At 48.1% G+C, this 11,703-nt stretch overlaps 1 protein-coding gene across 1 annotated transcript; it reads left to right on the top strand.

Annotated features, from left to right (window-relative positions):
• The first annotated feature begins 1,285 nt into the window (after nucleotides 1-1,285).
• Nucleotides 1,286-5,452, top strand: FOXA2 (forkhead box A2). The gene is made up of 2 exons (XM_088131347.1): nucleotides 1,286-1,520; nucleotides 3,333-5,452. The coding sequence occupies exons 1-2, from the start codon at nucleotides 1,434-1,436 to the stop codon at nucleotides 4,590-4,592; spliced, it is 1,347 nt and encodes a 448-aa protein (XP_087987473.1). The 5' UTR covers nucleotides 1,286-1,433; the 3' UTR covers nucleotides 4,593-5,452.
• The last annotated feature ends 6,251 nt before the right edge of the window (nucleotides 5,453-11,703 follow it).

Raw genomic sequence — 11,703 nt, forward strand, 5'->3', positions numbered from 1 at the left:
TACTTATCCATATAACTTAATTATTGCCCCCATCCATCTCCCCCATTTTAAAGCTGTTTTTAGGAATCTTTTCAAGGAAATTGTTTGGAAAATGGTCGATAATCACTGTGATTCATATGAGGCCTCTTTATTCTTTTGAGAAGTTATTCTTTTAATTGATTCTGGCCGAACTGGATTTTGGAATTCTCTGTGTTGAGCTTCTAAAGAGAGATATTACCATTAAGTAGAGACTTTCCTTCTAGGAACAATTTAATAACAACCAAGCCTTTCTCAGCCAGGCCCTATTGACTTGGACTGAATAGCTAGCTGTCCAACCTGCCACCATGCATTTCAGAAATGTCTACTGTAGCCTTAGGCAGATGTTCTTCACTCTCCCGCTGACTTCTGACTTCTGTTGAGGGGCAGCAACCAAGCACAAGGACTTCACTTGAGAAAGGAGGAGAAAAAGTCTCACCTTGTTCAAGGAGGAAGGTCAGATAATAATAACAATAACAATAATAATAACAATTTATTAAGCTGATATGCCCCCGGACTCCCAGCCCTAATCCTAACAATGATCAGAAAAGAATCACATTCTCAGTTGTACAGCACTAGCATCATCTCAAAGCTGTTATTAAAACAAACAAACAAACCCCAAAAGCCACGAGGCTATACGTTGAAAGAGGAGCGCCCCTTTTTAAAGCCCAAGAGAGTCGTTCTTTCGCGACAGTCCCGCCACAGTTTGTGAAGGCATGTTTAGGGGCGAAGTGTGAGAGGTCCAGTCCGTGACAGTCGGCCATCAAACAGCAAGCATTCGGGAGCAGGGAAAACAATAGGGGGACGAAGAAAGAGATGGGGTGGGGGGAAGAGAAGGAATGCACATCCTTTCGGGTCACGCAAAAGGATGCGCAAAGTAGACGTCTTGGCGAGGAGAACCTCAGGCAGGACCTGATTATTCAAAGCGCGTCTCCAGGACTTGCGGGTTGGAGCTGCGCCCCGCCGCTGCCTGCTTGAGTACTCGGGCACCCACGTCACTGCACCACTTCGTTTCCTCCTCCCTCCCTCCCTCCCTCTCTCCCTCCTCCTCCTCCTCCTCCTCCACCTTGCCTTCGCCTCCGGGCGACTCTTCACTGTGAAACCCACCCAAGCAGTAGTAGCAGCAGCAGCCGCAGCAGCAATAGCAAGCAGGGACAAACCCCAAGCCGAGCGATCCCCCTCCCCCTCCCCATCACACATAGAGAAGAGGGAGGGAGGGGAGGAGGAAGAGAAAGAGGGAAGGAGGGAGAGAGGGAGGGTTACAGAGGGGGGTGTTTTCCTTTTCCTTCTACTTTTTTTTTTTTTAGGTTGCGCTCGCTCGCTCTCTCTCGCTCGCTCGCTCTCTCTCGCTCTCTCTCTCTCTCTCTCCCTCTCCCTCTCTGTCGTCGCTTGTTGTGGCTGTTAAATTTTAAACTGCTATGCACTCCGCTTCCAGTATGCTGGGAGTCGTGAAAATGGAAGGACACGAGCACACGGAGTGGAGCAACTACTACGGCGAGCCGGAGGTAAAAGGCAACTTCTGTCTGTTGGCGTGCGCGCGTCTCCCTCTCTCTCTCTCTCTGTTTGTGTGCGGGTCCCCCACCCAATCCCCAAGCCTCCTCCTTCTGCTAAAAACAGGACTCTCTCTCTCTCTCTCTCTCTCTCCTTTTATACAACACTCTGTTAGCCTTGAGATAATATTAACTTTGTGATCAAATATTGACTTGCGAAGCCTCCAAATCCTTTTGCCATGCCTAGCCGCGCTATCCTAACAAAGTTGTGTTTGGCAGAGAGAAGTTGGGTGGGGGGAGGCGTGGGGGGGGAACTATAAGGAAGCAAGGAGAAGAGGGGGGACATTTATGGCTGTAAAACTTGCACTGGGAAGTTTCAGAGCCGAACGCAAAGGAAATGTAAAGCCGAGCAAAAATTCGTTATTTTATTTGATAGTCGCCGGTGAAGGAAGCAAAGATTTACCTGCAGCCCACAATTTCCTTGAGTGGTTGGGTGTATCTGCTCCCCACGGCCCAGGAAACTGCGTGGTCCTTTGAACTTCAATACATTTCTCCTCGATCCAATGCACTTTTCAGGTTTCCTCCTGAAGCCCTAAAATCCCCCCTCCCTTCTTAAGCGCGCCGGTCTGGACTCAGCCCTTCGCTGATTTCCTTGGGGTTTAATTTGATCTGTTGAGGTGCCCGCTCGCCGCGATTGAGTTACAGTCCTCAGCCTGTTGAGAAGTAAAATTCCGCGGAGATCAATGTGGATTACTCCCCAGAAAACGGATTAAAATTCGAGTTAAGCTTGAACACTCTTAATTGGGGTCGAGACACTTTTCTTTTGAGACTTTTAATGGATCTAGTTGCCAATGGGCTAGCAACGCCAACACGCACTGATTACTTGGGAAGTAAGTTACATTGAGATCCAGGGGAACCGCTTCTAACTGGAAAGAAAACGGCTTCGGACTTCGCTCAATTGATTGGCATGTCTCGAACTGAGATAGTGCACACACTTAGTAGAGAGTAAATCCTAACTGAATCCAGTGGCACCTACTCTGAGTAAACGTTCATTGAATCGTGCTGCATGTCCTGAAGAGGCTTTGCTTCGAGATCAACTCTTAGGGCTAAATGTCGGTTTTTTTGGTGTACAAGGATGTAGTGTTTTCATACTACCTTCTTCCTCCCTAGCGAGTGACAGAAGAGTTTTAAGTTCCCGATTGGTCTTCAAGAAACTAAACGATTTACTTGAGCAAAGTCCCTTTCCAAACAGTAGGATGTAAAAGCACACACACACACACACAAAATCCCAAACCGGCGGAGCTGTTAAAATCCGGGAACTGGGCTGCGATCTCCGGGGCACATCTGTGGGATGTACAGCCGGGTTTTCTTGAAGAGATTCAGTGGAATTTCCATCAACCTAGCGCCTTTCTTCGCCCTGGACACGATCCGGGCAGTTTGGCTGTTTTGAGCACTGAATTTGCTGGGGACGGTTTCCAACCCGATTCTAGTCACGATTTCCGCTGGGCTTCAAACGCAGCTTTCGGCACCTGCTTAACTCTCTCCCACCGAAATGGCAAGTCCCTCAGAAGCGCCGGGGTCCTGGCCAAGGAAGCGCTACTTCAGTGGCCTTCCAGTATTTCAAGGGGTTTTCGGGATCCCGGAAGGCCCAGCGAGAGATCCGCCTTTCCCGGGGAATCGGCTCCCCTGGAAGTCTAGGGGTGCGCGGTTGAAAGAGGAGGACAAGGGGTCGGCAGGCCAGAGCGGGCTCTCGGGGATGGGGTCGGGGGGCGATCTGGACGCGAGGGTGGCTAACTGCCGGGCTCCCTCCTTTTGTCGCCTTTGCAGGGCTACTCCTCCATGAATGCCGGCTTGGGTATGAACAGCTACATGGCCATGCCCGCCATGGGCAGCGCCGGAAACCTCTCGACGGTGGCGTCCGGCGGCTCCATGGGCATGTCTTACGCGGCTGGCCCGGCGGGCATGAACCTGTCTCCCGGCGCGGGGGCCATGGCCGGCATGGCCGCCCACCTGAGCCCCAGCCTCAGCCCGCTGGGCGCCCAGGCAGGCTCCATGGGGGCCGCGCTGGGCGCCTACTCTGCCCTGAGCCCGGTGGGGGCCGGCGGGGGCGGCGGGGGCGGCGGCGGCTACGGGCCTGCGGCGGGCCTGGGCCGCGCCCGCGACGCCAAGAGCTACCGCCGGAGCTACACGCACGCCAAGCCTCCCTACTCGTACATCTCTCTCATCACCATGGCCATCCAGCAGTCGCCCAACAAGATGCTGACACTGAGCGAGATCTACCAGTGGATCATGGACCTCTTTCCCTTCTACCGACAGAACCAGCAGCGCTGGCAGAACTCCATCCGCCACTCGCTCTCCTTCAACGACTGTTTCCTCAAGGTGCCGCGCTCGCCCGACAAGCCGGGCAAGGGCTCCTTCTGGACCCTGCACCCCGACTCCGGCAACATGTTCGAGAACGGCTGCTACCTGCGCCGCCAGAAGCGCTTCAAGTGTGAAAAGCCGCCGGGCGCCAAGCAGCAGCAGCAGCAGCAACAGGGGGGCTCGCCGGCCTCGGGCCCCGGCAAGAAGGCGCTCCCGCAGGCGGAGCGCGAGGGACCCAACGGGACCTCGGAGTCGCCGCGCTCCAACGCCTCGCCTTGCCGGGAGCACAAGCGCTCGCTGGCCGAGCTCAAGGGCCAGCCGGAGCCCGCCCCGTCGCCGGCCCAGCAGCAGCACCTGCTGGCGCAGCATCACGCCCACGCGGGGCTCTCTCACGAAGCCCACCTCAAGGCCGAGCACCACTACGCCTTCAATCACCCCTTCTCCATCACTAACCTGATGTCCTCCAGCGAGCAGCAGCAGCAGCAGCACGCCCACCACCCCCATCCCCACCATCAGCACTCCCACCACCCTCATCCCCCCCACCCCAAAATGGACCTGAAGGCCTACGAGCAGGTGATGCACTATGCTGGTTATGGCTCGCCGGTGCCCGGCAGCCTGGCCATGGGCTCTGTCACGAACAAAAGCGCCCTCGAGGCCTCGCCCTTGGCCGGAGACGCCTCCTATTATCAAGGGATGTACTCTAGACCCATCATGAACTCGTCCTAAAGAAACCCCCTCCCTCTCTCCCTCCCGAAGCCAAAACCGAGACTTCGCAGGGTGGGAGAAAAGTTCCGTAGAGTTCGGAAAGTCTGAACATTGTGCCCAAAGCAGCCCCGCCCCCTTGGCCTGATACCCACTGAAGGAGGCCCCGTCCAGGGAACGTCCAAAGCTCCTTTAAAAACAAAAAACTGGACAATTCCAGCCCCTGATTCTTTGGATGTGCGTGCCCAAGGTTCTTTCTGACCTGTTTCGAGAGAGCGCAGAACTCGGAACCTGGAACTCATGCCCTCTACCAGTTAGAAAAGGGCCCCAAATGTTTAAATACCTTTTCGCTGTTCTATGATTTTAAGCGCCTGTTTCCCCAGAATCTAGCTTTTTCTCGCCGAAGGGAGGGGGAGGGGAAGTGGGGGGGCTCATTGACTCCAACCACCCTGAAGAGTGGAAACTGCCCCTGCTGTGGATCTGGGCTCTTGACCATGCTCAGTTTCCTTCAGACACCAGTTTAACTTTTCTTTGAATCAGAAAGTTTTTTAAGGCGTTGAAAGGCGATCCTATGTATGTTTGTTTCTTTGGCTTAGGGAGTTACAAATATATATATATTTTTGGATGTGGAAGTGACACAGAAGTATGTGTGTGTGAACCGATGTTAGATTTGAAAACTGAGGATCAATAAGACTGTAGCATTGTGAAATCGAAAAAAGAAGGGGGGGGAAGAAAAGAAGAGAGACTTTAGATTGTAATTTGACACACGAAGGTTTGAATCAAATTAATTTATCGTTTCTGTACATTTTATTTATGGCTTATAAATGTGTATTCTGGTAACGACCAGCCAAATTCCCACAAACCAATATTAAAATGATGTTGGATATTTCCCCCGTCCTTCAACATTTCTCTAAAATCTATAGTTTTGCATCCATCTCCTTTTCACCATTTCTTTTGGTTAAATGAATAATGCAATCTTTTAAAATGGGTTGGAAAAGACTGCGAAATAATTTCAATTCAGTGTACTTAGGGCAGGTTTAAAAAAAAAGAAAGGAAAACAGACACAAATAAAATCCTCCTTTTCTGTCCCTTTTCTGTAGAAATGTCATACAAGAACACACATGTTTAATCTTCCAGGCTCATTGTGTTTCTATGTAGTTTAGTATTGCACAGTTTTTATGTGAACTACAACTAAGAATGTTCAATGATTCTGACTGCACGCATGTTTTCCCTGGAAAGAGAGGCCCACTGAGTTTAGCTTACGTTTTCTTCTTCTAGGTCCATTCACCTTCCAGGAAATAATATTTAACAGAGTTCATTACAACTTACATCTTCTTTGTGTGTTTTGCTTTGCTTGTATGTCGTAAGGTGGGGATCCTATGAATATGTTGCAGTTAGAGTGGATCTCAGCAGGCGCTATTAATGATGCAATCCTATCTATGTCTAAAGAAAAAAAATGAGTTCAATGAGGTTGAAACCTTACTGAGTTTTCTTATCGCAGCTTTAATTGGTTTGGGATCATTTGTTCTTACAGTCCCGTTATTAGTAAGGCATTACTAAGTGAAGTCCATTGATTTCATTGTTTCGTACAGTTATATTCTCATGGGAAAATGTTTATGTTAACATCTGAATATCAGCACGTTCATAAATGCTCTGAGTTGCAATCCTCTTTTGCTTCACAATAAGCTTCATTGAACTCTTGTGATGTTACCTCTGAAAAAGAGGTTGTCCCTTTAAATTAAATGGAGAGTACTCCCAGGTAAGTGTGAATAAGACTGTGCCCTTCAATAATTACTGTACAAGTGAGAAGATCCAGCCATTTTTTTAAAATGTTCCCTTGACTTTCATAGTAGAGTCAAAGTCAATTCTCCCCCAATAAAGGACTGGGCCTGTAATTAAAGTGTCTTTAGCTGGATGCTGATCAATATGCAGTGTATATTTCAAGGATCCAAGAGTTTAAAGCATCTTATAAACAACATCCCAGTAATCTATCCAACAACTGCTTGGTAAAGGCTATGATTCTGCCTTCAAACAAGCAGAACTAGCACAGTCATAAAAATGTAAAGATCCTGCAGCCCTTCTACCTTTCCCTCTTGAATGGTTTGCTTCTGGTAAAGCAACCAAGGGAAGATGCTGTAGGAAAATAACGGGGAGATGATCTCATGTGGTCCCCATGAAATCTGAGGAGGAAGGAAGGCCACTGTGTAATGAACGCCTTTCCTGAGTGCATCCTGGTGGGCTCCCTACGGGGGGGGGGGGCAAAATCTTCCTGTTTTCCCTTGCTACTCTCTGTCTCTGTCTCTCTGCCCCTCTTCCCTTTTCTCAGAAAAAACCCACAAGATGCTGTATGTAATGTTAGGGACCAAAAGCTGGAATTGCTGTTCTGCCTGTCTTCAAGCCTTTTGACTAGTGGCGATAGGAGCCCTAAGGTCTCCTTGCGGTTCCGAAGTCCTTCCCATCAGTCAGAGGCATGCCCACCCCTATTTTTATAGCGTCGCCCAACCATCGCTGGGCCAGGGATTCATCAGCAGTAGGGATAGGCTTTATCTCACCACAGCGATGGCTGGTGGCCGCTCTAAGTGCTAGAAAGGAAACGCTCAAAGAGATGCCGCCTCCAGAGACAGGGCTGCTGCGGGCAGAAGAGCAGCTCCAGTTCTCTTGAGGCTCTCATGTTTCCCCGCTGCTCTGGGCAGAGCTGGGTCTGCTGCACGGCCCGTTATCCCCCTCCCCCGGCAAATGCCCCTTTCCTCCAGGGTTTCAGAGAGAGGCAGTTACCCAACCAGTACGTGAAACTGGAAAGGCCGCCACGCGATTCTGCTGCCAGGGTCTCCTCCCTTGGGGAGACGGACCCGGACTGGGTCCAGTCCACCCACGGCAAGGTGATTTGGCCACTTGCCGTTTTTGTCTATTCAGATTGGAATTTTCGTGTGGTAGCGCTGGGATCCGCAGCGATGCCGAATTTTCCGAAGAAGTTGTGCGGATCGCTAGGAATGGGGAGAGGAATGGGTCGGCTTCTCTTCCCCTTCTGCCGTCCATCCACTCGCACTACCGAAAGAACGGCTCGCCTATGATACTACAGTTGCAGTCTGCGCACAGTTCTCTAACTGTACGGTGTATGTTGCGGAAGCCCACCCCTTCTTCGGCCAATTTAACGTTTGGACGCTCTCCTGGACACAGAGGAGGGAAGGTCGGTCGACCCAGATCTAGGACGGAAGGAGTGCGCTGGGGACGCGCGTGTGTGCAAAGGGCTTTTCAATGCAGCAGCCCTCCACACGGGAAGCGGTGGCGGGGTGGGCCAGGAGCAAAGACGTAAGAAAGTCTCCAGGCTCGCTTGTTGTTTTGGCGGATATCAAATCCATTCTTTCAAGCCAGTCGGACCCTAACCCCATCGAATTCCCTTCCCCATAATGATAGCCTGGCTGGGATCCTGAGAATCTGAAGTCACAGGGGTTTCAGTGAGAGGGAGCTGCCCTGTAATTCAGGGGGCGGAGTAAAAGCCAAAAATGTAGAGCAGGAAGCAGCGCTAACTCGAAGTTCCTTAAAAGGAAGCTGCTCAGTTTAGCAAAACTGTCCTCCGAGTTAAACAGGCGAGTCCCGCGTTCGGTAAAAATCCGAGGCGTTTATTCAGTATGTTTACAGGGAAATCAGCCCCACCAAATCCAGCGTAGCTTAGCTGGATCGCGTAGGATTCTAACGCCCAGGCAAGGGAGAGACTGGTGCGAGACCATGCGCATGCCAACTACCAATCCATGCACGTGGAAGTAAGCACCAGTGGATGTCCTGGTAGTTTCTTCGGAGGAGGTATGGAGAACATTGTTCTGTTCCTGTTCCTGAGGATCAGTAACAGTAAGGGTTATACCTCTCAGAAGTATTTCTATGGATTATAAAGAAATCCTACTTGGATCAGTAGAGCCAGCTAACGCATCTAAATGCCAGTCAAAATCAGGGAAGATCACCAGAGAAGCACACAAGGCTTTGCGGGTATTGCATTGTTAAAAAAAAAAAAAAAAAAGCTTGGTTTTGGTGATAGTTGCTACAGCCTGGCAAGGTAAGTCAGTTGCCCCCATGCTGCAGGTGAGGGAGAGGGGATTGAATGACTGGTGGCCTAAAGCAGTGAGAGAGCATGCCCTGATTACGCCTGGGGATTCCAGTCTATCTTTGTTTATAATTGCCTGCAACTAAGACTCTTGGAATACCTTGGAACTTACTTCCAAGTAAATATGGATTGGATAGGATAGAATTAGATAGGGTGTTTTGGTTTCAGTATGGAGGAGGAATACAGAATACAAGACATGCTTTTTAGCTCTGTCATCTACTGTTCTCACTCCTTTTACTTTCAGATGTTTCTGGGAAGTAAAGGTATGACTCACACATTCATGTCCATCATGTGCTGACTGCACCTGTAACTAATTATTAGACAGCCATTTGATATTATAGCAATTTTTAAAACATGTGTTCAAGAGCTTGGTAAATCACTTCTTTAGAAGCAGAAAAGTGGTAAAGTTCAGAAGAAAGTCCAGTGAGATGGGTGACCACTAGTTCTCAAGAAATGTGCTCAAAGTTGCAGCCTCCATTCTCCCCAATTCCTTTAAACTGCTTTCCCCTAAAATCAACAAGGTATTCCTCAGATAATAATACCTGTGTGTGCAACTTGTTTTTTAAATCCATCTTCCCAGAGCAGTTAATACAAATCTCCCCACTTACCCTGTCTCCCCCTCACCTGAGTAGATACAAAAGGGAAAGTTAGCACAAACACGCACATTTTTGCAAAATAAAATAATTCTTCTCTCTACGTAACTACTCTTCAAATAGCATGTGTCTATCTGATGCATATTCCCAACCTGATGACCTCAAGCTGTTTTGGATTACAATCCTCACAATACCTGACCACTCACCATGTTGTCTGAAGCTGTTGAGAGTTATAGTCCAAAACATTTGGAAGTCACCATATTAGGAAAATGCTATATTCACCCAATATATAAATGTCTGGGTGTTAATTTATGAAATGAATGTTCAAAGAAGTGAAGAAAAAAATCCAGCAAAATCTAAAATGCTTCTGATGTCCTTCAGGGTGCAGTTTAAAGGATTAAGTTGTCTGTGTTCACTATAAGGATTGATTTCTATACTTAAACATACATATGTGCACTCATATCCCATGGAGTGTGAGAACTGGTCTTCTGGAAAAACCATGTGCTCTGGAAGATGCACGATTCTTGGTCTCACTTCTAGATCATGAACTGATGCTGTTACCATCAATTTATTTATTATTAAATTAACATTCCACCTTTCTGTTTATTTCAACACTTAAGGCAAATTATAACAATAAAAATTGAGTATAAAATACACCAACATTTCTAAATTAAAATTTAAACAAATAAAACCAATCATTAAAATTATTAACAAAAGTTTGACAAAAGAGGCATGTTTTAACTATCTTCCTAACTATTGGAGAAGGAAGCCAAACACCCATCCTTAATTAGCACATTCCATGGCCAGGAGCCACACTGGAGAAGGGCCTTTCCTGGCACCCAATAGTCAAGCTTCTGGAAGTGGAGACAACTTCAGCAGGCCCTTGATTTGAATAACCCAGTAGGCTCATGATGGGAGAGGTGATCCTGCAAATAATTGGCCTTTAGCCATTTAGATTTTTAAGGATTATTTTATTTTATTTTATTTTACGTTAGTTTAGTGCCTTCAAATCAGTCTTGAGTCCTGGCAACTGCCTAGACAAATCCCTGCAGTTTTCTTGGCAAAATTTTCAGAAGTGGCTTGCCCCTGCCTCCTTCCTAGGGCTGAGAGAGAGGGAGTGGCTCAAAGTCCCCCAGCTGGCTTCGTGCCTAAAACGGGACCAAAACTCAGTATCTGGGGTTCTAGCCTAGTGCTTTTAGCCACTATGCCAAACTCTCTCTCTTTAAAGGTCAATACCATCACCTAAAATTGTGACTTGATAAGCAGTTTGCAAATGCATTGACAGTTCCCTCTCTGTCCCTTTCCAAAGGGTGGCAGCTGTTCCCAAGCCAGTGTACCCCCCCCCCCCCCGCATTTCTCCTCGGTCATTTGAAAGTCTTGAATGGGGCCGATCTGTACAGTCTTGTGAACCACGTGGCTATGGCTTCTTCACCACATTTGCGAATGAATAGCAGCAAGTCAAAACAGAAACAATCAAGCACCCCACCCCACAGAGAATAATATGATGGTTTATAAATGTCCTACAAACCCAGTGCACTGCTTTTGGCTTCTGGCATTTTAGCTGGAGTACTGTGCCAGAGTCCTGCAGAACACCGGAAGCTTTCCCTATTGCTGAGAATCGTGACCCAGCCCAGAAGGTGGGCAGACAACCACCCCCCCCCCGGATTGGGCCTTGCTTAGATCCTGTATGCTGACACTGTGATTGTTCTTCAAAGTAACTGGGGGGTGGCAGCTGGCTGGAGGATTTGGCAACTTTCAAAGGGCTCTTTAAAAAGGCTCATTTCTGGCATTACAGTGGCCAGTTTACATGCAACTAGCTTGGGCTCAAAGCTGGGTTGATTGAGGAAATGTGGGCCCAAAAGTAAATTATTGACCGCTACAGATACAACATCAATAAATACATAAATACGGTTGCACCTGACTATCCAAATCACCAGCCCTGTCCCCAGTGACCCAGAGTATCAAGCATCTAGAAGATGGGTTCTGTACTTCAAGTGCATGGGGGCTTATGGATTTGTGTGGGTGGACACAGGTTGGGCATGTGCTTGAGAGAAGCATATTAGACAGGTAGGAAATTGTGACCTGAATTGTTAAGTGCACAGGCAACAAGCCAGAAAGATGGAAAATAAGTACTTCTCTGACATTTAGATCACCAGCCTGGTCAGGGTCTTTTGCCGTAAAAGAAATACGGTGAATACTGGCATCTTTACTGGAAAAAAAAAAAGCACTTAGGTGTGCAGTTAACTGATTAAATCTAATTTTCCCAACTTGCATCTTATTGGTAAGTGCTAATTTATAATAAATCTTTATTTTTTATTGTACCATCAACCTAATTCCACACATCTCAACTCTAATGGGACTCACATCCACCAGGCTTCCTCTTAAGATTCAGTCATTATCAGCCAAGGAGATTTCTTTTTAAACCTGGTAGGAAATAAGATGCGAC

The sequence above is a fragment of the Python bivittatus genome, unplaced genomic scaffold (assembly GCF_059951505.1).
Source record: "Python bivittatus isolate LINGU-HERP-01145 unplaced genomic scaffold, Pbiv_v1 ctg000960_np1212, whole genome shotgun sequence".
In the NCBI taxonomy this organism is placed as follows: domain Eukaryota; kingdom Metazoa; phylum Chordata; class Lepidosauria; order Squamata; family Pythonidae; genus Python; species Python bivittatus.